This window comes from Lotus japonicus, chromosome 3 (assembly GCF_012489685.1).
Source record: "Lotus japonicus ecotype B-129 chromosome 3, LjGifu_v1.2".
NCBI lineage: Eukaryota > Viridiplantae > Streptophyta > Magnoliopsida > Fabales > Fabaceae > Lotus > Lotus japonicus.
Genome location: NC_080043.1, coordinates 83227664 through 83254483, shown reverse-complemented (window position 1 = coordinate 83254483; position 26820 = coordinate 83227664). Strand labels below are relative to the sequence as shown.

General features: G+C 32.5%; 2 protein-coding genes and 1 long non-coding RNA gene across 5 annotated transcripts; all 3 read right to left on the bottom strand.

Annotated features, from left to right (window-relative positions):
- Positions 1-1476: 1476 nt before the first annotated feature.
- Positions 1477-5481, bottom strand: LOC130746551 (protein IQ-DOMAIN 6-like). Of its 2 annotated transcripts, XR_009022151.1 has the most exons (5): positions 5195-5481; positions 4850-5089; positions 3921-4148; positions 2759-3604; positions 1477-1615 (listed from the first exon to the last, which is right to left on the bottom strand). XR_009022151.1 is itself a non-coding variant. In XM_057599220.1 (4 exons), the coding sequence occupies exons 1-4, from the start codon at positions 5258-5260 to the stop codon at positions 2921-2923; spliced, it is 1218 nt and encodes a 405-aa protein (XP_057455203.1). In that variant the 5' UTR covers positions 5261-5481; the 3' UTR covers positions 2509-2920. The 2 variants fall into 2 exon arrangements, 1 of the variants encoding a protein (XP_057455203.1); XM_057599220.1 differs by lacking the exon at positions 1477-1615 and having other exon boundaries at positions 2509-3604.
- A 1972-nt stretch (positions 5482-7453) lies between these two features.
- On the bottom strand, positions 7454-11814 carry LOC130746550 (IQ domain-containing protein IQM4-like). Its single transcript, XM_057599219.1, has 9 exons — positions 11455-11814; positions 10407-10811; positions 10184-10298; positions 9829-9894; positions 9651-9739; positions 9452-9542; positions 8673-8903; positions 8377-8478; positions 7454-8245 (listed from the first exon to the last, which is right to left on the bottom strand). The coding sequence occupies exons 2-9, from the start codon at positions 10805-10807 to the stop codon at positions 7844-7846; spliced, it is 1497 nt and encodes a 498-aa protein (XP_057455202.1). The 5' UTR covers positions 10808-10811; positions 11455-11814; the 3' UTR covers positions 7454-7843.
- Positions 11815-16306: 4492 nt separating this feature from the next.
- LOC130746548 (uncharacterized) lies at positions 16307-18495 on the bottom strand. Of its 2 annotated transcripts, none has more exons than XR_009022150.1 (5): positions 17824-18495; positions 17566-17741; positions 17409-17463; positions 16757-16997; positions 16307-16665 (listed from the first exon to the last, which is right to left on the bottom strand). It is a non-coding gene; the product is annotated as an uncharacterized LOC130746548 (long non-coding RNA). The 2 variants fall into 2 exon arrangements; XR_009022149.1 differs by having other exon boundaries at positions 17578-17741.
- Between the last annotated feature and the right edge of the window lie 8325 nt (positions 18496-26820).

Genomic DNA, 26820 nt, shown 5'->3' with positions numbered 1-26820 from the left:
ATCTAAATTATTTATTGATAACATTATTTTGTCATTAATCAAGTTTAATTTTTGTTATTTTTCCCTTATGCAAAATTCAAGTCAATTTTTATGTTTACAACTGCTTGGAGGAGATTCTCTTTACTCCTATCTCACGGCTGTCTCTCCGTGCTCTCCCTTGCTGAGTTCTCTTGGCTTGTGCACCTTGTCCTTGGTGACTTTTTTATGTTCTTTTCAAGCTACTTTTGTTTCCTGCTTTCCTGGTGTAGGTTTCGTATGTTTTGTAGCTTCTAGGCAGCTTGCTTTCTTTTTTAGACTGCTCTGTTTATTTTCATTTCAATTTCTTTGTTATGTTCATTTCTGTTTCTGTTTATCTCACTTGAGAGAGGGTGTTCTCAAGATATCTTTTTATCTAATATATTTCCATTTTTTAAAAGAATGAATATTATTATTCAATTTAGGTAGTTGAATTACTTTTGAAAATATTTAATTTTATTATTAATATATTAATTACAGAGAAATTTGTTATTGCTTCCTTTATATTAATACAAACGTAGGAAAATTTTACTGCTTAATTATTTAATTAAATTTTTTATGATAATTAAATTAAAAAATAAATGATTGTGACTATTTTTTTTTTGAAATATTTTGTATCTAATTAAATATTTTATTAAATTATTATATTAACTCGTATCAATTTTCCTACCTCAAATAAAAGTGTAGTTTTTGTTTATTTGAGTGTCTAGGTTCGTTTATTTTTTCACCATTTTTTAGAGAACTAAAGTGTTATGTTTCATGAGTCATTTGTCATGTTCTATTCTTCCTTATACAACAAACATGAAAATTAGTTGGTAGTTGAACAACTAATTGATTTGAAAATTTTATTGATAAGTTTTTAGTTTACTTTAATGTATATAATACAAAGGTTTTTTTTTTAGTTTTTTGGTGTATTTATACCAAAATTTAAATTGAGTTGTACATTTTAGTAGGTAGTTGAATAGCTAATGACTTAGGCAATTTTATTCATTTTTAATGTTTTAATTTAATTTATTTAATACAAAGGAAAATTTTAATTCAAAGGTTAAAAGTAACTTTTACATTTTAGTAGGTAGTGTAAAAAATAGTAATAAGTTTTATTTATTATTTTTTAAAAAATCCTCAACTTATGATGAATAATTATTATTAAGTTAATTTTAATTTTAATTTTAATATATAACAAATTAGAAATATTTACAATTGGAAAGAAGTATAAAAGATTAATATTAACTATCTAATATTGTTATTAATGTAAAGTTAGTCAATTTCAATTATTATTATTACTTCAAAATTTCCCTCATTTGTAATGAATAATTAAAATTTGAATAATATTAATATTTAATTTAAAATATGAGAAATTGACAAGTTTAACCATTACTAATTCATAATTAATAATAAGTGGATGTATATTGAAAGTTAAATAGAAAATTGTTTAACTTCATTATTTAATCATTAATGTATTTAATACTTATAGCTCAAGTGAGCTTTACATATATATATAGATTCTGGTCAAGTGGACGTTTCGTCATCAGTTCTCTTTATCTAGGTGGTTGCTTTTTAGTTCATTGGTGCTCCGCAGGGCCGACCGTGTAGTATAAGCCTATAAAGCCATTAAGGAAATTGCATTAGGCACAAAAACGAAGTTAGTACCTATAACTGAAATAAAAAATAGAATATTCCCTCTTCCCTAAAAATTAGTAAGTCAAAAATGAATTTTTTTTTTAAACGAAACATGTATTCATTAAAAGTATGATAAAGACTAACTTACCATACTTAAATATGTTTTTGGTACCTCTAAAATTAGGGTTCTTTGGCCCCTCTAATTTTTTTTAAAACAAGCCTAAACAAAAAAAAAACCATGATTTTAGAAGGAACTAAACTAAAAAATCATGATTTTAGAGGGACTTAAGACCATGATAAAAATTGATTTTAGGTCCCTCTAAAATTATGGTTCTTTGACTTAGGTCCCTTTTAAATCAAACCATGTTAGCTTTTGTTAAGTGATTCAGCACTTAATGAATGGAAGGTGACAACAGGGACTAAAACCTCACTATTAATTTTCAAATAGAAGTGTTTTCAAAAGAAAATATTTTGAGGGTTAAGCCAAAGAATCTTATTTTTTAAGATCGAAAACATATTTAAGCCTTTTAATAATAATAATAATATTGAGACTAAAAGCTATAATTTTTTTTTCGGAGAAACTTAATTCGATTCCCTCTTATTTGACCTGAACTAAAAACATATTTAATCCTTTTCTAAAACAAAAATACTGAACAGTTGAAGGTAATGACAGAAGCCCTGTTTCACAAAGTACTAAAGTCCAATGCAAATTTCTGCCAACTAGAATAAACTTTAGCTCTAATATCCTTATACTATAACGAGCAAGTTAACTATAAGAAAAGAATCAAGAATGTTTTCTCCTTAATGGTAGAGATTCTACATAGCACAGATATGGAGGTACTACATATAAATGAGTGTAAGTGTAACGGTAAATTAAAAATGTTATGCCATTAAACCAATGTTTACATACTACATCCAATGTTTTTAACCTACAAACATAAGTTGCACAAAATGCATCCATGCTTTTATGCAAAAGCTTCAAGTCAGGAATGTGTCTTATCTTAAGCTCATACTTCATACTTCAGTTTTTCAGCTAGTATAACGTAGAGGAGCAAATTATAAAAAATAACATGAACATACCCATAAACAAGAGGGGGAAAACTATAAATTTGCGTAAAATCACCTGACAAATGGAAACAGTAAGCTGTTTCATCTTCATGCCAAACCAAACAACTTATGTTATCTACACTATCATCAATGAGCTCTTATCTGTGAACAATTGACAACAAGTTGTTGGACACTTGGACTCACTGAAATGGACACATTCAAGCCATTGTCATGGAATCTACTTATCATCCATTGTGTATCTCTTATGATAACTTGCCCTTAAAGGTGTTGCATAGAGATCCTTCCATATATTATATGAAGGATAGGAACCAGAAATGCTTCTAGTATCTCCATTTAGAAAGTCTTTTCTCGTGCTTCGAGATGGACAATCATCCAAAAATATTCTCTTTGTTTTCTGAGAACATCTACAAGCTTTCAGTTTAGCCTTGGATGATGCTGTCAAATTCATGTAGCCTGCTTTGCCAATACCTCTTTCCTGATCTTTTGCTTCCACCATAACAGTGTTGGTGGATGGTGGTAAAGATGGTGATCCTGATGTACATGACGCTGATACAGGGCTATCATCATACATACATTCAGAGCTTATGGCCGAAGAAGATGATGGAGTTGAGTGACTAGTTGTGAGAGAGTTAGTTGAAATTCTGGTTGTCACACCATTCCTTCTTGCTTTGACTAAGCTATTTTGTTGAAATGAATTGAATGGAAGAACAAGGTCATGATCTTTCCTGGACACTGGAGTCATGTCAGGCGAGTCGAAATGGATATCGTTCATCGACCTGCTCTCCCATGGCTTAGCCGCCATCCAGCGATCAAACAAGCTCTTATTGTCTAGGCTGCGATGCTTGAGAGGAGTCAATGGTTTAGTTGCTCTGGAATTTGGACTAGCACCCACTGTTGATCGCTGAAAGCAAGCAAAGTTTGTCAAAGAACTTGTGTTATTTTGGTAAGCATTTCACACACATATCTAAGCAGGAATGCTGTAAGTTACAAATGAAAATTGCAATAAAGGCTGATATGACAATGCTAACTATGTTATTTGGCAGAAATCATGGGGGGGGGGGGGGGGGGTAGTGGATGATAACCACCACTTCTTGTGCCAACAACAGTACAAATTTTGCTACACGTTAACATCTAATTATCAACTCAATTCAGCACTCAGCATCAACATTGCAGAATGTTACACAATCCAGAGGCAAATTGTGAAAAGCATATGATACCTCAGCCTGCTTAACAGGATCAGCTTGGTTGCGACGATCCTTCAACGATTTCTGCACAGCTTTCCCTTGTGGAGACTTGCTCACATTCCTTGCCTTGACACGTGCTTGAACTCGCACAAGAGCCTGCATGCACCTTAGGGTAACAGCTGCTTGCTTTCTCACTAGCCGGCCACGAAAAATAGCTTGCAGCCTCACCACTGCCCTCAGTGCCCTCAAAGCCCGTCTTGCCTAATAACACGAATACCATCAAATAAACAAAGAAAGGGGGAAAACTTGACCAAACATATACAAGCGCAAGTAACCATACTAATCAAACCTTCACAACACAGTGATCAAAAGAGTGGCAGACCCTTCTGTAAATCAACCCCATCTACTAAGTGCTAGAGCATTTCAAAATGCAAAAAAAATGTCCTATTATGGACTAAACTCTAAATTTCTCCATAGTATAGTAGCCTCATAACCAAACACACCATTACCAACCATATCAAGCCAAAGTGAACTTCATAACTCAAAGCAAAACCTTATCTTTAGGAGTACAGTAACAGATTCATCACTATAGCTCATTACATAATTGCAAAATTACCAACTAAACCAATTTGTAATTCTTCTACAAAAGTTCATATTCTAAACTGGACTTGGAATCTTACCCAGCACTAATTTTTTTTGTCCAAATTACCATGATTTATTAGCATCTAAAGCCTAATTAAGATTTCTCTCTTGAGAATTTGACACTTAGTATCTTCTTATATTATTATTTAAGGTTAGAAACTCTAAAGTCATAACATAACTCATAACTAACAAGCTATATAGAGAAAAAAAAAATTATCCCTTTGAAGACAGAAACCATTAGAAATGTAGAACAAGCAGCATCAGCATCATGCAAATGGTTTGAAATTGAAATTAGGAAAGTGGTGAACAGTCCCACTTACCAAGAAGCCACGAAACAGAGTCTGGATTCGAATAGCAGCCCATTCCTGCTTGATCACCATGAAGCCTCTGTGAGGAGTTCGCACCACAGCAGCCACTGCAGCAGCAAACGCTTCTCTTTCTTTGTCAGAAGAAGCACCACCACCACCATGGCCCTTCATCATGGAGGAACCAAACCCAACGCCTTCTGAAGAATTCCCCCATAGCTTCCACTTTCTCTTACTCTGATCACCACCCTTCTCCTGGAAAAAGAAGAAACATGGTAAGTTAACACCACTGACGCAGTGAAGCCAAAAACACCAAGAAGATGAAAAGAAAAGGAATAAAAAACCAATGATGTTACAAACATGATCATTGGTGGAGGATTTTCTGAGAGAAATAAGTGATTTGAACCATCTTCCAGAGCCACCCATTTAAGAAATGAGCTGGTTTTTACAGAGGAGGTGGAGGGTGCAAGTGGCAACTACAAGTAGATGTTGATGCAGTGTTGTGAAGGTGCACTTGGTTGGGTTATGTAAGAGATAGAATTATAGAAATAAGAAGAAGAAGAGGAAGAAGAAGGTTTTTGAAATTTGAAATGATAGTGAAAAAAGAAAAAGGTCGAAAAGAAGAGAAAGAAGAAAGACAAACTGTAACGGATACGAAGACTTTTTTGCTTTTTTTGATGTTCTTCTTCCATTCTCGTTCGTCCCTTCCCGCACAGTTGACCTGACATCAAAACGCTGCCGTTTGCAATGGCAGACTCACAGGCTTATCATCTAACAGCCCATTAGCACAAAACCCAAAGTCCATGTGGTATTCACTATTCAATGCAATTTTGGACAAAAATAAAATAACTGGATTTGCAAATATAATCCAAGACAACGTTGGTTAACATGCAAAAAACATTTAAAAAACAAAAAACACTTGTGGTTGTAGTTGTTGCTCTTATTAAAAAAAAAAAAAAAATTGTTGCTCTTGGGAAAATAGTATGTGTTGATGCCCCAATTTCACCTATAGCCAGAGAAAGCTATGAATAAAATAGAGATAAATGAGTTATATGATATGTGATGTAATAAAAAAATATAAATAAAAAGAAATAGTTTAGAAAAAATAAGATGAAAGAGAAAAATTGATGTGAATGAATTATAATCCTAACTTTCGCTAATATATAATATGGAGATATTCACAATACTTTTGTTTGCTTTTTCTCTTTTTTATATTGTAGCTAACTTGATGTTGGTTAAGGAATCTACGGTGGCTTGTAGGGTGCACCAATAATTGTGTGTTTGATTCTGCGGTTGTAGTCTCATAATCATTTTTAGGAAAAACTCAAGTGAGCATGTTGTTTTCACTTGACATATCTTGTTGTGCTGTATTATTACTCTTTGATATGGATCATTTTTCACTTATTCGATGTAAGTGTCGTTTAATTATCCTTTAAATTATAATTTAAGGATCATGAAATGATAAAAAAAACATATTTGACCTTATCAAACTCAATTCTCTTTCTGAGTAAAGTTATTCCAAATCTGATTAAGGTCTTTTGTACCGCTTGGTGTCCTCTTCATCGTGGCACCAATAAATTTGTAATGTTAATTAAAAAAAAATGCATGAATGACTTTTAATAACATAACACAATTTTATTGATGAAACTGTGAAAGAGACATCAAATAGAGACGAGGATTTGGATCCATTCAAAACATACATTACATTAAGTTCCACAATGAATGACAATGAGTTTGTTGAGCAATACATAAGTAAAATGACTTATCAACTAATGATGTAGTATCCAATCACTTGAGTGTTTTGCTTTTAATCTAATGTGGAGATTTTGTTGAAGTTTTAAACGTCTCACAACTCAATAGGGGTATCAGAGCATTACATAAGCAGAATGACTCATATAGCCAATATCTTAAGTTATTGGATAAAAATATGTGATGTTCAATCACTTAAGTATAATTTGTGTTTAGTCCACTGTGAATTTCCCTAAAATTTTAGACATCTGGGCCTCTTGGGAGTATTGATGACTGCATCAAAGTTGCACTTGCTATTGCTAGTAGTAGTACATCCGAGAAAACATCCATATACCATTTTCATTTAGGTTGAAATTAAGCCTGAAATTAAATACTTAAAGTTTTGTTGCAAACTAACTTTTTTCTTTAAGAGAAAAGTTTAAAATTTAAATTTTTTCACATCAAACTCAGTCTGAACCCAAATTAATTTTCACCCAAGTAAGTAGTTGGTAGCTTTGTTCAATTTGGCTGATGTGACTTGGAAACATTTATGTCCCTGAACCAAACCAATGTTGACCTTATTTTAGTATTTTTTGTTTCTTTTATGGTGACAGAAGCCAAATCTTGACTTTGAAATTTGAATGGTTTAGCAGCGAATCAAATTAATTACGCACATTATTATCACCAATCATGCTATATTGCTATTGGGCATTCCATTCTATTCTGTGAACAGAGAACAGAGCAACTAGCATGGCATGCTCTTTAGTATGTCCATATGATCTGTATGTGACCAATTTCGCGTAACACTCACGCGTTGCCTCATCTCCACGCCATAATAACTAGCTAGTCAGTGGCTGCAAATACTTCATGACTAAGAAAGAAAGAGTGATGTGAGAAAAAACAAGTTTTCTTATTTATATTATTTGACTTACAAGTGTGGAATATTGACCCAACTCCCAAATTACAAGTTGGGTAAACATTTGGGGAGAGAAAAAAATGAGTTATTGGAAGCTAAATGACCAAAAGAATTGGCCAAGAACAAACTGAATGAAAAAATAAACCATGGGTTAGATCTTGTGTGTCATCATGACCTTTATCCTATATTCTATACTAATGGTCTAAATTATAGGCTCAAGTACCTTGTTGCCTCACAACTCACCCTGAGTAGGTATGTGATTTTGGGAGCATTTTTTGATCCGTTTTGAAACTCGGAAACTACTCACAATTTATTTTTCCCTACAATTGATTTTGGTTAATTGAAAAAGGGTTTTCAAACATGCACTAATTTGCAGGGGTAACATGAACTTTTGGGCTAGTGATTCCCATTTGCACAGCAAGCCTAGGGGACAGGTGGATTTTTGGACTAGGCCTTGGAGAGGGTATGGGTGTCCTGGGAGCAACTTTTCCATGGTGGACTCTAGGTGATAGATTGAGCTGTTCAAGTGCCTTAACTTGGAGTTTTGCTGGGTACTCTCTCACACAACCAATCCTAGGACCAACCCCAGTGGTCCATTTGCTTGACAATGGCTTTCTCTCTTTAATCTGTGACCTTCCTCCTACATTGTCTTGACTGCTATTTTTGGCAGAGTCACTGGAAGCTGCATTATTCGCCTCTGTGGACTCAAACTGCAGCTCCTCGTCAACCGGTTTTGAAGGTGGGACATCATCATCAACCGCATACTTCTGCAGATGAAAACAACGAAATTACAAAATGTAACACATAATTTCCACATGTTGATGCTTAGTGACTTCAAAGCAAGGCCAAATTGCCCTATTATAAAGTAAAAAGCTAAAAAGGACATGAAGTGATTCACCTTAACATTTGTTAAGTCCACATTGTGTTCCATCAAGAAGCTAATGAATTCCATAAAATTCTTCTTTGTAGGACAGTAGTGACCGCTATAGGGCCATATAGCCTGAATAAGAGTTAATTAATCAGCATCAATTTGCATATAAAGAAGGTGAAATGCTTTTCAAATTCCTATGGTTCCTCTTTTTGAGTCTATTCCTTTTTATCACAAAACTACAAATGAAATAGTAATTTAAAGTATTTTCATTTTAGTTTCATAAAAATTAACTATTGTAGGAGTGTGTAAAATATGAATCATACATGAAGAACTCCATTTTGGGCAACCAATCTTCCAGATGAAATTGTAGCACCTCCAGCTAGGAAACTTGAATGCTGAAATTGGCCTTTTATCTTCTCCCCAACGTACAAAATTCTAGATGAGCTAAGAACAAAAATCCACTTAGATCCCTCAGCAGTGTGTACATGGTCCTTGCTTTTTCTATAAATGAGCCTTCCTCCCTCTATAACCACTTCATAAGCTTCTCTTTCTTTCTGCATTTTCAGGCAACAAAGTTGAATATCTTAAAGAATATTTTGGTGGCTGCGATATAAAGTCAAAATTATTGAAAAGTATTAAAAAAGTTCTTTGCCCAAAAAGAATAATCATAAACAAATTCAAAGCATTATATGTGTAGTATCCATTGAACGCACTGACACCAATGCACTGTAGGTAGTTTACTAATCAATGGATTTTGTACCTAAATTGAATTTAAATAGTCAAGAAAGCTAGGCTAAGTCCCTTATCCACCTCTGGCGTACTCTAGAATTGACCACCATGTCCATGATGTAGAACATTATTCTATAGAACATAGTACATGGCCTCAATTTCATTAACATAGAAAAACACACAAGTCCCATATGTGGTGTGTGGCATTGTCAATGCAGTGCACGTTTTGAAAGCATATTACAATTGATTCCAAAGTAAGAATCAATTCTGAGGAGAAGACTGTGTGTAGCTTATGAATTTCAGAATTCATTCTGAGAAAAGATAAGTTGATCCAAGCATGCTACTAGTAATCAAGGGAAGGGAAACAACTTACAGTTCCAAGGTACTTAATGCATTGCCTCTGTAATACACTTCTCGCGCACACCTGATCAAGATTCACTTCTTTCCCATCTCCAACATCCAACCTGAAAAAAATCACCAATACGCAACTATGGTATTAGAAATCAAAAGTGTGCTTTGACATCTAACTTAAGCAAGGATCTATTCTATTAATTGCATTGTAAATAATTTACCAGTAGAAAAAAGGTTGTGAACTCTGGCTATGAAACCAGACATCATAGTAGAAGTGCAAGTTGTGTCCATAACGATGACGCGGATCAATCTGCAAAACACAAGATATTGGTTTAATTTGCTTCCTTGTACTCTAATAAGTGAGTTGATCAAAGTCAAGATGTGGACGTCTAAACTTACAGCTTCAAGCCAGTGCCTTAGAGCTAATTTCTGAGCCTTATCATCTTTAGACAAACCTTTTCCCACCTACCAATAGCCAAAAGAAAACAAAATTATATTGATAACCAAAACTCAAAAGAAATTTTGTCGGAAAGAGAATGAAAACTTTGAATTCATCTCTATGGTCCTAGTGAAATAATACAATTGGAAAAGCCAAATAATGTCAAGTCAATTATATTTCAAGCAACTAATGCGGTTTATAAAGGAACCTAGTGGGTCAGACATTAAAGCAAACAGGTAAGCAAACATAAAAAAGATATTCCACTCTTCAAAGTTTATTCAAAGATTCTAGCTAGCTTCTGATATGAAAGGATACCTTAGCAGCCATTGTTCTAGCTCTTGCCCATTTTGCAAGTGCTGTTTCTGATTTAACTGAGTCAAAATGTGAAATAGAGCACCGGCTAAGAGAAGCAAAGTCTAAAGCTTTCCACCTGTAAGATTTAAATCAAAACAGTCATTTGGGAAGTTTATCAAGCAGTAATAATTGAATTCCAATTAAACATAAAAATTGTCATAAACTTGGAGATTGAACTACAAACCATAGCTCCTCACAAACAACAGCACAATCTGCAAGATTTCTTCTAGTCCGGTAGCTCTTGTAAACTTTCTGCAGCTTTATTGCAGCTACATCAAGCTCCCCAATGGACTTTGGTGAAAACAAAATTTCTGGTTTAGGAAGCAGAATTGTGGAGCTTTGTTCATTGAACAAATCAACAACACCCTCCTTTGAGCCAGAATTATCTTCTAGCAGATATTTGAATGAGAATGTAGTTTGCAGCTTCAGATTTCCCACTTTCCTTTTCTTTGAGCATGCAGTTTCTTCAGCAATAACCTCATCCAAGTCTTCAAAATTTCTTCTCTTCTCGAAGCTCATTGTTCTCAATGTGATTTCACCTTCCTTTGACTTATAGTCGACGGGTCTAATCGTTACCGTTTGCATTCCTCTGCAAATACACGAAACACTTGATTTAGACTTTCACTATAAATGGTGGTGGTGGCAATATAAGGAGAATCAGAAGACCTATCACCTATCCTTATCAGAAGTGACCAATTTAATGCATCAAAAGCAAATTGCCCCAAGAACACTGAATTAGGACATATATATCAAAGTTGCAGAACCACCAATTATGAACATGCAAATCTCATAAGAAAAGAACATTCACTACCCTTAGAGATGAAGTGCTATAAAATAAAAAGTACTACTACTCATCAAACAGGACCAAGTCAATAATATAAAAAAACCTTTAATGACATCCACCCAACTTCCCAAATTGATAGCAATTCCTGCCTCTTCACCCCACAACTTGACCCTTCTTTCTATCTGATTTATTGATAAACTAAGTACCCCACAACCTTGAAAAGCAAACAAATTGAAAGCATAATACAAATGTTTGATTTCATTAAACACACCACAGCTTAATATAAAAGCTCCCTAAGTCCCTACCTCACCTTCAATTAAGGAGTAATAGCATATCACAATTCACAAAACAAACCTAGAAACATACATCGTTTTCAAAGTGAATTCTAAACATCATTAACTTAAAGCAATTGCAATTGCAAACTGAATAATTTCAAAGAGAGGATTACCTTGCTTCTTTAAAGATATCACCTGAGATTTAGTTATTGAAATGGTCACTTCCCTCTTCTTTTATAAGGCACAAGTTGTGAAAGATACTTTCAAATACGTGATGGACACATTGTAGAAAATCTTGACTCGTTGAATATTTATTAGTTCCCTAAACCCATGAACCCGTTTGGTATGAATATGAAATGAGACAAAGTGTGACCCGCGAGTCCCATAAAATGGGTTGTTTTGAATATAGAAAATGGAAAAAATAGTGTTTTGCATGTGTGTGACTTGCAGAAAGTGTTACATGAGAATGAGAATGTCAAAAACTCTACACGCGGAGATGCAATAGAATCAGTCAGATCAGGAAAGTGTTCTTTTTTAACTGCTGGTAGACGTGATTCATCCGGATAGAACAAAATCCTTCTGGATAATATTTTATTTCATTGGTTCGATGCTTATTTATTTCTTTGGCTTAAATATGTTGGAGGTCCCTCTAAAATAGGGGTCCTTTGGTTAAGGCCCCTACAAAAGATTTTGGGTGGAATAAGCCCCTAATGTGAAAATAATATATAGTGATAAGCCCCTGCCGTGAGGTTCCGTTTAATTTCTGATGATTCTGCAAACGACGCTGACGTGGTTTATATTTTGTGAAAATTATTCAATTAAAGAGGGTGCCACATAAGTAAATGAGGGTTGAAAAAAATAAAAATAAAATAAAAACCCAAGTACGTTTGGGGATTTTACTTGGGTTTTTTACTTTTGAGTTTTTATTTTTTTATTCTTTTCAACCCTAATTTACTTACGTGGCACCCTAATTATTTTCAAAAAATATAATCCACGTCAGCGTCAGCGCCGTTTGCAGAATCATCAAAAATTAAACGGAACCTCACGGCAGGGGCTTATCACTATATATTATTTTCACATTTGGGGCTTATTCCACCCAAAATATTTTGTAGGGGCCTTAACCAAAGGACCCCTATTTTAGAGGGACCTCCAACATATTTAAGCCTATTTCTTTTCATTATTTTTACATGAATTGAAAACATGTACCATAGTCCCCCGGAACGCAAGCGTGATCCTTCGAGATATATACATAAGTTTAAACTCCAAGAAAGTCATTTGTCAGAAAAAAAAAAAAATTTCTCTAATGATTTACAATGTCAAAGACCCGATAGAAACAAAAAAAAAAACTGTATTTCATTACAACAATTCAAGTGAAGTATACGGTAACGAGTCAGAAATATGTTTTCAAGAAATATGGCACCAGGAGAGAGCACATAAACTTTGTCGTTCTGCTTCTTTACTACAACACTTCTTTTATACACTACCTGATTATGAAGCTCAACGAAGGTGTTCACTAGATGATCATATATTGCTAATGCGGTTTTAAAATGAATGTTAGAGGAAGTAGAACTACCATTAATACTACCTTTGCAACAGTTACCAGAAGTGGAAATCTAACTCTATTAGTTGACAAACAAATGGTTTTGTCGGGACTCGAGTTGTGAGGACAATTCACACCCGTTATTATGGCTACAAAGCTAAATTAAAATTATTCACCTCAATATGAACTTCGGAGTTCCTTAGAATAGGGGAATTAGAATAACTCAATATGAACTCAAAATGAGATAGATGAAAAAAAATGAGAATGAATCACAATCCATTAAAAAACTCTCACTTACTATATATTTCATTAATTTTTAATGTATCAACTTCCTTCATTTTTTTCATGTTTCATGTTGTAATTGAAAGTAGTACAATTATGAATACAAAAGTGTGTCTAAGTTTTGTTTAGATTTATTTTTAATAGGAAAAAGAAACAACAAACCTACGGTACTAAATCAAAGCTAAATCTGGAGGGGAAATTAACTCTATCACGACACACTAAGACTCGACGCCAATATCCGCCAAGCAATCCGCAAGTTCATTAGCATCATGAGGCACATCCTGAAAACGCACATCCCAAGCACGCGAGAATAAAATGTGCAGGTCTAATAACTCACTACCAAAGACATGATAATCAAACCGGCTAGTTGATAGATTTGTTTTGTCAAATTTTTTTTTCGAGAATAATTATTATAATTATAAACAGTGATGACCTACTTTATGAATGATTGTTTATAGGTCCTGTATTAACTAGAGAAATAACCAAATAAATCTTTATAAAAGGTAGAGCAGTTAAATTTTGAGGTAAAATGTAGAACGATGAGCATTAATTACTATCCTAATGTCCATAATCATATTTAGCAATGCCAAATGCAATTAACTAACCAATTCAAGTTATTGAAAACATCAATATAAATGTGTACTAATGTAGAAATCTGTACAGAACACTGCAGGCACTTAAAAAGTTAATACTTAAGACAACTTAATAATTAATTTACGGGGTTGTCTAAATGACCTATGATAAAGTTTGGGTTAAATAACCCATCATCCAATTAAATTGGAGATAAATGAGTTGGAAATAAATTAATAAATAAAATATAGAAATTCCAACTTACTTATCTCCAATATGATTGGATGATGAGTTATTTAACCCAAACTTTATCATGGGTAATTTAGACAACCCCTTAATTTACTCTTTCTCATACTACTATTAAGGAGCCCACCCAAGAAAATCAACCATACGAATATGAATCAGAATCAGACAATAAAATCTAACTAACATTAAACATATATACATCAAACGAGTGTTTCTTGGACCGTCGTATGCTGCAGCGCATCGTTTTCATATTCCATACATCTCTTTGAGTCTTGATAGATATGTGATCCAGTCGAAGTCATGAAATCGGAAACGGGACCACCATTTTTTTTTTCGTTTTCTGTTTTCTTCTGTTGAATTCAGATTTCAACGCGGTTCATCTTCATGATGGTCATTAGGAATTGTTCTTTGTGTCTTGGAACTCCTTGTATCAATAATAATTAACTTGTTTACTTGGACAGAAGATTTTAATTCATTCATGCTCAGCTTTTCTTTAATTCAACTCATTTTTATGTTTTTTATCTATCTTTTATTTCTACTAGGATTGTGACCCGTGCGATGCACGGGGTCTTCATGCGTAATTTTTTCTAGATTAAAATATAATCGAAATGTGTAGCAACTAACTCTACATACGTTCATAACTAAGTAATCGATGTTTATCTATCGTTACTAATCGAATTAAAAATCTTCACATCTCTCCCTCTATATAATGTCTTTCATTAGAATACTTAGTGAAATACACCTAATATTGTCGGTCAGTAAACTATTCCATGATGATTATGTGTGATTGTTGTAAAGTGGATAGAAAAGGATACTTTGTTAAGATTAATAAATAATAAACATTCAACAATCTCAAAAAAAAAGTTGTGTGAAGGCCAGCTTAGAGCAAAGTATATGTAGAAAATAAAATTGTAAGTTGGAGGCTGTGATTAGGATCGAAATTGAGAGAGCTAGCACAATGGGATTGTTCTATTCTATCCCATCTATGTAAGTTTGGTTATCTTTAGCAATCCACAAAAGCAAGTTGGAGGTTGTGATTAGGATCGGATTCTCACATTACTGGCCAGAATCAATTGGATTTGATGATCCTATGATCCTGTTCAGTTATTGTTTTGTACTGATATCAAGATAGTCAAAATCATGATTGTGCCTTTAATCGGGGAGAGGGGTATTAATCATAAATCGCATAATCATAAAATTTAACAAACTTCCTATTTTTATATATATGCATATAAATTAGCATAAATAACAAAATAACACTTTCAATCACCAGAAACACATGGCTAAATTTTTACTCATAACTCGTAAAACATAACTAATAATTCTAAAAGGATAGAGAGGCATATATATTTTTCGTGCATTAATGACAATCTAGAAAGATGGCAACAGCCATAGCTTAAACGATACATAGCAGGTCCTGGGGCTCAAATTCATCAAACTTAACAACAAAAACTTGAAATTTAACACGCAATAAACAACAAATTCAAGTACCAACATTAGCTAGTTAACATTATTTGAATTGTGATTAATCTTAACAACTGATTGAAAGTACTTATACATTTTTTATATACATTTTTTTGCTTCCTTGCCACAAGCTGTGAGACATTGAAGCTTCTAATGGAATCATGCCCTTAGTGATCAAATAAGTAAGAGCCAAATCATGATTAAAAATTAATGATGAACACATAATATCAGATTCAGATTTAAAAGGGTCAGGAACGAACTCAATGAAAAAATAGCATAGCCAAAGAATTCTCCGAACCCATGGAGAGCACCAAAAAAATTGTAACCCAAGTCTTTTTACATTCAGAAAAATTAAGTACCACTGAATAAAGAATGCTGCTCCTAACATTGACACAAATTGAACTTGTATAAAGAGCTTGGTGCGACTGGCAAAGCTTTTAAGGCTAATCTTCTGAGTTCTAATAGGTTTATAAAAGATTTTGGGACTTCTCTCTTTAATGTTTGATGCTGACTTCACTGGCTGCTGATAGCTATGCAATAAAGACAAAGGAAAACACAATAATAGGTTAAGATATTAAAGATAGCTAAACCTCCCCATAAATGGCTTACAATTTAAACTTTCTACCTTTGCCTTTCTCCCTGTTTATACCCTTCCAGTTCAAGAAATCAGTTTTATATCACATGTCAGAAATGCTAAAGAAAAACTTGAGGCAGCAGTTTCATACTTTTGACAAAACAGGGCAGAACTGGACCATTAGATCAGGATTGAAGAGAGAAAATAGAATTACCAAATTGAGGAGGAAACCTGAAACAAAACCCTTTGCTACTCACTAAAATTACCTTTATCCAACCTGCGATTCAACACGAAACAAAGGTAATCTTCTAACTTAATGGATAACTGATTAGTGGAGAATAAAGAGGGATAGTGCAGAAAAAAAATGGATAACTGGATTCTGAAGGAACAGATGAAAATCCTCATACTAAGTTGTTCTAAGTTGTTCAATTATAAACATACATGTCCGATAGGATGGGTTAGTGTGCTGCTATGCAGTAGACACACAACCTGTAAAGCATAATTAACAGCTTGAGAAGAATAAAGAGTCCAGACATCTCAGCAACACAACTCAATCAAATAACTTTGGTTACTACAGCTATAATAGATTAAGAAGTCCAGACATCTCAGCCACATCTATAACTCAACACAATAAATTCAGAACCAAAAAACCGCCCCTCAAGGGAAGCCCAGGGTGGTTTCTTCTTCAGAAAACTTGCTGTAGTGTCTCTGCAGTTTCACAAAGAGAGAGAAAGAAGTTCAGAATTCTTCAACAAAGATGGAAATCAAACTTAAATAAAGGCTGATAAAAGAGTCTTACTTTTTTTCGTTAATATTTTCCTTAAACAGCTTTGGCATGCCAGTGCCTTGAACCTTTCCAATTGCTTCGTGAGTCATCATCTTTGATGGCATTTTATCAGATTCTTGAAGATCTTCTCCAAGAGAGGCTGCTGGTCAAACTTTGTCCTCACTCCAAATAGGAAAGCATTTAAATGAAAAATGTCTCAACCTAGTCCAAGTTCATGGATGCCATTCTCACCAGAAAAATGATTCAACAGATCCTAAAATACAAATAGACCAAAGTAAGGTTAGGTTACATTCAGTCTCTATATTCAAGTTTAGTAGATGTAAATTGGAAATAAGGATTCTACCTTAGCTCTGAAAAACTACATGATAAATAAAAAGATAGAAAGCAATTTACAGCCATTTAGTATTATATCTCTAATACTCAGATCCTAAACTGACCTCTATAGTTCTATTAACTTAAAATGATCAACACGTATTAGAACGTTATAACTCATGAAAAAAGAGGCAAAGATGTCAACACGTATTAATTTCTTAATATAAATGTGATGAAATTTTACAACAACAACAATTTCATTTCTCTTGGTTGCACACCATTGGATATTATCAAAAGTAAACACATTGAATCTTGAATTTATAAGCCACATGAATCAAGTGAATAAACTAACCTTGGATAATTTGAATTGATGTTTTGGTCACCAAAACTATGACCCTCAACTTTACCTGTAGTAATGAGAGAATAAATTTTTGATAAATAAAGCATGGAGATGTTGCATTATGCGTTAAGCAGAATGCTGAATTAAAGAGAGAAAATGTAGCCATAACTGAATGACATACAACATTCGGAGGAGAAGTCTTGTGAAGGGTGAGCACCATAGAGATCTGAAGAAAAACACAGGAGAAAAGCTTATGTAAATCCTTCCTAGAAGGTGTATTTATAAGCCATATTTCGGTTAAGCCAAACTTGAAGTCATACATTTCCTTCTGCAAAAAGGAAGTATCTGCATATACCCCATAAAAGAAAATATCACTACATATGGTATCATTAGAACAAAGTTCATATCTACAAATACAAGCACGTACCTGCATCAGGAACTGGAAGAACCCCAGGGATGAGCAACCTCACAATCAATTGCAGCTTGAAAGGATACAGGTTACCCTTTCTTCGAGAATCTATCTTGCACCAGATGCCAAGCAAAAACCGGTGACGCAAACTTTAGGGCTGCAATTGAGCCTGCACAAAGCTACGAAGTAGGAGGAGGAAAGGAAAAACCAGCTGGCGACAGGAAAAAGAAAGGGGAGGACGTCAAACTGTGAACTTGATGATGCAGATGGGAGTAGGAGGGGGAAAGGAGCCAAGCAAAAAACGTCACTCTGACGAAGAGGAAGAAACAGCAGCAAAAGACGTCGAAGCTGTTAGGGTGATGATGGAAGGAGGACGGAAGCCACAGCCAGAGACTGCGTGATGACGGAAGCTGCACAAAATGTTCCAACTACGTGACTCGGACCTTGACTCAGCTGCAAGCGGTCTCTTCTAAATTTTCCCAGTGTCGTGAATCATCAGCTCGTTTCATTTTGAAGATCCACGTACAGTTTCGTGTCCATGTTCACTGCCACGTAGGTGCAGCTTAGTCAAATCTTTGATCCCCCAAAGTCAGGGTTATAAATGTTGCCTACATTAAAATGAGTAGTGACTGAAACTTATAGTAGCAAATTAATACTATAACACTTTACATAATGACAGCTATAACTGCGTGAGTGGCTAGTTTAGTTTAACAGCATCGATTAGTTCGGGGTATATATATAAACTTAATAGATACTCATTACACGGTTGGGCTTTGCAACGCATGCAATGACATAACTTCATTAAATGTAGTCGCTTTACATAGGTCGGTGGTAAAGTATACTAACTAACTAACTAGATATTATACTCATGCGTTGCACGGGTTTACTTACAATATTTTTTAACATTATATAAAAATTATTATAGTTTAACCAAATAAAAATAAAAATATTCTTTTATTAGAAATAAAAAAATTTGTGTTACGACATTTCAATAAATATTATTATAGTTATTTTTGTATAAATAATTAATGTTATTATTCAAATTTAATTATTAGCACAAAAAATAATTTTAACAATTTGAATTTTTATTTATTTAATAATATGAAAAATTATTAAGTTTATTTTAAGTATTTAAACTACGTAAAAAATGTTAAGTAATAAGTGTTTAATGTCATGAAATGAGTTTTGATATCATTTTTTATACTTTTTAACTGGAAAGTCATTTACTATGACATGTCAAGACCAAGAAGAATAAATTAATTTCAAATTTTTGAATTATAATAAGTGATAACTTAAATAGCCTTTTGACAAAAAATTGCCTAAAATATTATCTTATAAATTTAGTTTTTTTCAACTTATTTGGTTTGCGAATGTTTTCTCACATCCGATAGTCATGAGACTAATTCATTGAGGGTCTACAATCACGTTAAGTGGATAGGTCAGACCGCTCACAACAAACATTTTTTCGACTTTGGCTATTATTATTTTTCTCTATTATGCTTCCTCGAGTAATTAAATACCTTTTAACGACATTTTTCATTTTTAACATATTTGATCCATATTATTTGTTATTAAATAGTTTTAATTTTTAATATTTTTCAAATTCAAAACTTAAGATAATTTTAGTGTTTTTTTTAAGTAAATTTGAGATGGGAGGTTAGCACTCTGGCAGGTTAATGATGCAACTGCAGTTGAATGATGGTGGGGGATTTGGGTTTGGCACCCCACCTATTGGGTTTGGCACCCCATGTATTCAATACGGAAATTTAATTTCCGTTTTCAAAACGGAATTTAAAATTCCGATTTGTTTTTTATATGCAATGAACGGTTGAAAATGTGCCACATATGCTAAAATACATAACGGTTTTTTAATTTCCGTTTTTTTTCGTATTAAAATCGGAATTTAAATTCCCGTTTTTAATAAAGTGGGGTGCGAAACCCAATAGGTGGGGTGCTAAACCAAATTCCCCTGAATGATGACTGAGGAGATGCTTTGTCTGATGCAGAGGTTTTGAACATATTCTGAATTGTTGTTAGTATCGAGACTGTTTAAGCTATATTTGGGGCTATGTATATGCTGATTTTGGTGACAGTTTGCTGGTGTACGTGAAGATTTTGATGATGCCTTAAACATATAATATGGTTCACGTGTTGGTGATTCTTTTGGCATTGATGTGTCCTGCAGGATTGTCAAACTCTAGTGCTGGAAGATGTCTGGGACCAAGTTTGGTTTGCAAGTTTCTGATAGAAATTGAGTGGGCTGTACGGCATGTGACTAATGGTCCTTGTGTCTTATTTATGTATTTTCATGGATTATATGGACAAAGTTTTCAAGGGAGGGGTATTGTAATGGGTAAATAGCCAAGTTGGTTCCTAAATGTGTCAGCCGCCTTCAAGTTAGTCCCTAAACTTCTAAAATACATCCCGCGGTCCCTGAATGTGGCAAAACACATTCAAGTTAATCCTTGGGATTAAATTTGTTAACGGACGTTAACAAAATCTTTTTTTTTTTATATTTTTTTAATCCAGCTGGACTGCTTATGTGGAATTGGAATGTTAGGACGTCAAATTAGTCCCTGAATATGGGAAACTAGTCCCCAAATTAATCCCTTTTCATTCTTCATAACCTTCATCTTTATCTTCATCTTATCTTCATCTTCAAATTCAAACCCACAAAACCCAGAACCTTCAAATTTGAACATCATACCCTTCAACTCACAAAACTTTCAAACCTACAAAACTTTCAAACCTACAAAACTCAAAACCTTCATATTCCTCCTTCCTCTTCTTGTCTTCTTTGTTGATAAAAATCAAACCTTTGTTCCCTCTTGTGTTAGAGAAAGGTTTGATTCCCAAAAAATCCACAATTTCATTTTCAAAGATGAATATATTGCATACCAAATCTGGATATCCATTAGATAAATCAAAACAATAGGAATCCATAACCCAACATAAATCGTGTTTCCATTTTTAATAAACTCATGCCATTGATATTCAACATCCTTAAGCTGCCCTTGACCCTTGATGGAGCAATTATCAGTTGAATCTGTAAAAAGTAACTAGAGGAAAAAAAATAATTATCTTCCTATTCCATAAAGAATTGAACCCAGAACCCATAAATATTGAATCCAAAACCCATGTTCCCCTCTATTTTCTGACTCATAACCCATACAAAATTCAAATTAAACCCAGAATGCCAAAACCATTCAAATTAAACCCGCCACCAACTCATCTTCACCACCGTCCACCAACCTCTCCCTCTCCCTCATTTGGTCTCTGGGTTCGCCTTCACCCTTTCTACAGAGCCTAGAAAACGGACGAAGGAATCAGGAGTGGGTGAGAGAGAGAAAGAAACCCCAACCTCCAAAAGACCCAAAGCCCCAATCAACAGCAAAAGTTCTGAAGAATCCAAACGGTGAGAGTAACCGCCGCATGTCGTCGATCAGCTCTAATCAGCTTCGATCTGCACCGTGAAGAGAAGAAGAAGGATGTTTGAGCTTTGATCTACTTCGTGAAGATAAGAGGTGTGGAAATGTTTCATTTTTAAGAGAAGGGAAAATGATTGATGGTTTGTGGGGGTTGGGGTTGCTTGGTTTGTTTATGGGTTGAAGAAGATGCTGGTGAAGATGAAGAGTGAATTAATTGACGATGTTCTGGTGTGGAGAATTTGATTTTGGGGTTATTGGGTTAAGGAGGAGGATGAAGATGGTGAGATGATGAAGATTAATTTAGGGTTATAGTTGTTTTATTTACTGGAGTTTTTTTCTTATTTATTTAACTATTTTATTTTATTAATTTTTTGAGTTCAAATGCCACATAAGCTTCAGCTTTCACAAAAAAAAAATCCATGTCAGCATTCTGTTAACGTCCGTCACATTATTTAACGCCAGGGACTAACTTGAATGTCTTTTGCCACATCTAGGGACCGCGGGATGCATTTTAGAAGTTTAGGGACTAACTTGAAGGCGGCTGACACATTTAGGGACTAACTTGACTATTTACCCGTATTGTAATTCTTGGTGGGGGTTGGCTCTATAGGTGTGTTGTACTCTTTTTCCTTTCTTAGGTTTTTATCCCAATTGGGTTTTTCCTAGGAAAGGTTTTGATGAGGCACACACTCTAGTCTCTAAGAGCCTGGGGGTCTTCCATGTAAGGTGTTTTCAGCATGTGCAGATTTTCATATGCTCTCTTTATTAATAAAGTATCATTTTGCTGTCAAAAAAAAAAAAGTAAATTTTAAGTTGATGAATGTTGTTAATTAATGTAAGTGGTTGAATATTTTTTTACAATACAATTTTTTCAGTTTTTAATTATTTTTTAATATATTATTACAAAGGTATGAGAGTTTTATGGTTTATATAATGTATTTAATGTAAAACTCAAGTCTCATTTACATATAAATAGTTTTTTAATTTTAAAACTATTTTATCTAAATTTTTGTTAATAAATATTATTTTTTTATTAAATTTAATTTTTAATATTTGTGAAATACAATACATTAGAGGTTGAGATATTGCATGCTTTTTTTGTATTTGGTTTGGTTTCGACCCATATCATGAGAGAGCTTGTTCTCATGTTTTTTTATCATTCAATAATATATTTTGTTTACGAAAAAAAAAATCGTGAAAGACAAAACTCAAGTAAATTTTTTTAAGTTTATGAATGTTTTTATTTAATGTAAATAGTTTAATAGTTTTTGACAATATAATTTTTTTTCAATTTTAATTTAATTATTTAATGTAAATAGTTTAATAGTTTTTGACAATATAATTTTTTTTCAATTTTAATTTAATTATTGTTTAATATATTTATTACAATGTTTTTTGTTTGGATGCTTTTAATATGCAACACTTGAGTTTTGCTTATGTATTTAATGCAAAAACTCAAGTGTGCTTTACATATATACTAGATATTATACCCGTGCGTTGCACGGGTTTGCTTACAACATTTTTAACATTAAATAACAATGATTATAGTTTAAATTTAAATTATTTTATTAATATTAAAATAGTTTTTGTTTTAAAATAAATAAGAATAATAATTTTGTTCAACATTTCAATAATTTCAAAAAACATATTTTTCAATAAATAGTATTGGAGTTCTCCTTGTAAATAATAATATTACTCAAGTTTAATAATTAATATTTAATAATCAGCATTGGATCATTTTAAATATTTATTTATTTAATAATGTGAAAAATAATGTCTTCCGTTTGAAAAAAAAATTAAGCAATAAGTTTTTAATACCATCAAAATAGTTGTTTTACCATTTTTTTTTTACTTTTTTACTGAGAAAGTCATTTTCTGGAAAGGGAAATCACAATTTCCCAAACAGGTTTACACATGTTAAAATCGAAAAAATAAAATTTCATCTTTTTCAACTATAATAAGATATAAATGAAATAGATTAAGTATTATGTAGTAAATTGATATTTATTCAACTTTGGTCATAACTTTTTTTCTCTATTAACCTTGATCAAAATCGTTTTTACTAATATATAATATGATCATAAAATTATATTGAGATTGTTTCTTCAAATAAAACACAAATAAATTATATTTTTTAGAAAATGGAAATTTATTTTTTGACTTATACAAATTTATTCATTTTTAATATTTTAATTTAATTAATTTAATACAAACAAAAATTCTAATACAAAGGTTCAAAGTAACTTTTACATTTTAGCAAGCAATGTGAAAAATAGAAATAAGTTTTATTTGTTATTTTTAAAAAATTCATCAACTTATTCTGAATAACTATTATTAAATTAATTTTAATTTAACATATAAAAAATTAGAAAGTTTTACAATTAGAAAGAAGTATAAAAAATTACTATTAACGATCTAATATTGTTATTAATGTAAAGTTAGTCAATTTCAATTATTATTATTATTATTATTATTATTACTTAAAAATTTCCCTAATGTAGTAATTGATAATTAAAATTTAAATAATATTAAAATTTAATATTAAAATTTAATGTAAAATATGAGAAATTGAAAAGTTTAACAAATTCTATTCAACTTTCAATTTACATCCACTTATTATTAATTATTTAATTGTTTAATGTATTTAATACTTATAGCTCAAGTGAGTCAAAGTTCCCTGATGAAGGACTCACTACAAAGCAAATCCAGCAATTTCTTGGAACCTTGAATTATATTAGAGATTTTATTCCGCATGTCTCTAAATACACTTCTTTTTATCAGTTATCATCTTCTCAAAAAGTTGTTGTTGGCTGCAAATCTTTTCAAGGGCAGCGATGCTGACTTGATAGATTTCTCTCTCTCTCTCACACACACACATATATATATATATATATATATATATATATATATATTACATTGTAGCAGGTAGTCTGAAAAATAGTAATAAGTTTTATTTGTTATTTTTAAAAAATTCATCAACTTATGATTTTTAAATTAATTTTAATTTTAACATATAAAAAATTAGAAAGTTATACAAATAGAAAGAAGTATAAAAAATTACTATTAACTATTAATATTGTTATTAATGTAAAGTCAGTAATTTCAATTATTATTATTATTATTACTCAAAAATTTCTCTCATGTAGTAATTAATAATCAAAATTTAAATAATATTAAAAATTAATTTAAAATATGAGAAAATGAAAAGTTTAACAAATTCTATTCAACTTTCAATTTATATCCACTTATTATTAATTATTTCATTGTTTAATGCATTTAATACTTATAGCTCAAGTGAGCTTTATATATATATATATAGATATATATAGATTTGAATTTGATTGCAATTTTACATGTTATTATAGAAGCTTCTACACCATTTGATTACATCTGAATTTATTAGAAATAATGTTTTTGCATAATACAATTCAGAAAACGCTGCATATTTTTGTTTTGGTAAAAAATGTTACATATTTTTCATGTGGGAACAAAAAGCTTCTAATTTATTCACTCCACATAATCTATTTCATCTCACTTTCACTTTTTCTTTTATTTTTTATCTATTTTTTAATTTCCCATCACATCACTCATCTTATCTTTCATTCTTCTCTTTTTTTTTCCTATTTTTAGAAGATGAAGGTGTTTTTTTTTTTTTTTTGGTCAAAGAAGGTGTTTTAAAAGTATGAATTGAAAGCAAAAACATTGGGGCTTGTACACGTAATAACCAGTTTGCTGGACTAAGGGATGAAGAGCACTGCGCAAACCATAGAACCAAACCATGTCAATAAAAATGCTATTTGGGCCCCAAAACGGAACCGGGTGCAAATCTTCTTCGGGTCTAAACAACCAATACTAGCCCATTTGGCTTTTGACAAAAAAAATCTCATTTGGCTAGTTGATATAAGAACTTTTGAGTGAATCTTCAAATTGATTATTGAAAATATATTCACCGACAAGTTCATTCATAAAATAAGGAAATACCTGTCTTTGTCTCGGTCCCTGATTGTGCTAACACTAGTATCTAAGCCCGTGCTTTGCACGGTTATTATGTTCCCAGATTTTTTTTTAACATGTTCCTTACATATATAATTTATAACAACTCATGATTGTGAATGAAGGAAATGTAATATTCTATTCTAACAGTGAAGTTGTGGACAACATACAGCAACTTGTTCAACACATGCCATCGCAAACTAAGTGAAATAGCAACAGTTGTCCAGTACAATTCGAGACCCAAAGCCTTCACCAAGATGACAGTGCTTCATTTTTTAACATTGTTTTTCTAGTTCATTTTTTAACATTGTTTTTCTAGTTCATTTTCTCTTTATCTAAAATTGTTTCTACCTATGATAGCACATGTCTACAAACTTCTTCCTTCCTTCTACTATTTCATCAAAGAAATCATCAAGATGCACTGTTATAGTCTCTCAGTATTCAGTAACTCTTCACGTTATTAACCTTTTCTTGGATATCACCACATTGTGTTTCATAACCTGCTATTCTCTCCAACTCCACTTTCAATTCTTCCATCACAAATCACAATATTTGCTTTTGGAAATCAAACAGCAGAATCCCTAGTTGCCCATGAATCGGTTTTTGGCTTTCTGCTCTATCTCCTTCGCACATTCTACTGCATCATTATATCATTCCCATTTGTTATGTCCATAAAACATAAGTTTTTAAATCATCAGTAAGTGGACACAAAAAAAACCTACACAACCAAGAGATCATAAAGAGAAATGAACCTGAAGATCGTTCATTCAGTCTCACACCATTATAAAGCTTCTACAAACACATCGAAGGGACATATCAAACATGACTCCTGCCCCAAATCTATTATACTTCTGATTTCACATTGTGTTATCATGCCACTTCCACCAGTTCCACTTCAAGCCTTAGAAATGACTTGTCCATTAATTTTATATCGAGCAGTCCGAAATATCTAGGATGAAGATCACACTTGATTATTTATGAGCAAGTGATCTCAATTAGTCCTTAAAATAAAAAAACTCATCAATATCTAGGATGAAGATCACACTTGCATATGCCTTTGTTAATAGATTTTCCTAAGCACTTGTTTCAAAAATCAATTACCATAATCATATCTTCTATCCTACATTTCTAAATCCCGATTACTGTTCACAGGCATTTTTTTTTTGGAATAACTAACCTTGGCTTTCAATGAACACTAAAAAGTTCCTACATTCATGGTACCTTCTTCACAGAGCTGTCATTTGAACGCTATCAAGGTACCTTCTACCTCCCAAAGCCAGTTGTTAATTATGCTTTTTACAGGTTGTATTGCTTATAAATTGAATCATTGGGTGTCAAGAATCAAGATATCTATCGATTGGTTTTTATTTCAATTCCCCTTATTTCTGCTGCACTGTTCAGTTAATACTCATGAACTGCTTCGTATTTTGGGTTTTGAGATCCTGGTGAATTCTCAAAGAACCCCTGAGATGGAGAAGGTTAGCTTCATTGATTTTTCTGTGTGCGTGTGTTTGTACAAACTTTATTTTTCACTCATTCCATGTCTTTATTAATTAATCTCTGAAAAATTGTTTGTTGGTTATGAAAGTTTATG

What these genes read in the sequence shown, in the direction of transcription:
- LOC130746551 (XM_057599220.1), bottom strand. Translation starts at nt 5,260, where the DNA reads ATGGGTGGCTCTGGAAGATGGTTCAAATCACTTATTTCTCTCAGAAAA. An exon ending in AATCCTCCACCAATGATCAT is followed by an intron (nt 5,090 to 5,194) that starts GTTTGTAACATC and finishes TTCTTTTTCCAG; the next exon opens with GAGAAGGGTGGTGATCAGAG. An exon ending in ATCCTGTTAAGCAGGCTGAG is followed by an intron (nt 3,605 to 3,920) that starts GTATCATATGCT and finishes GCTTGCTTTCAG; the next exon opens with CGATCAACAGTGGGTGCTAG.
- LOC130746550 (XM_057599219.1), bottom strand. Translation starts at nt 10,807, where the DNA reads ATGCAAACGGTAACGATTAGACCCGTCGACTATAAGTCAAAGGAAGGT. An exon ending in TAAGGCACTGGCTTGAAGCT is followed by an intron (nt 9,740 to 9,828) that starts GTAAGTTTAGAC and finishes TGTGTTTTGCAG; the next exon opens with ATTGATCCGCGTCATCGTTA. An exon ending in TCACAACCTTTTTTCTACTG is followed by an intron (nt 9,543 to 9,650) that starts GTAAATTATTTA and finishes GATTTTTTTCAG; the next exon opens with GTTGGATGTTGGAGATGGGA.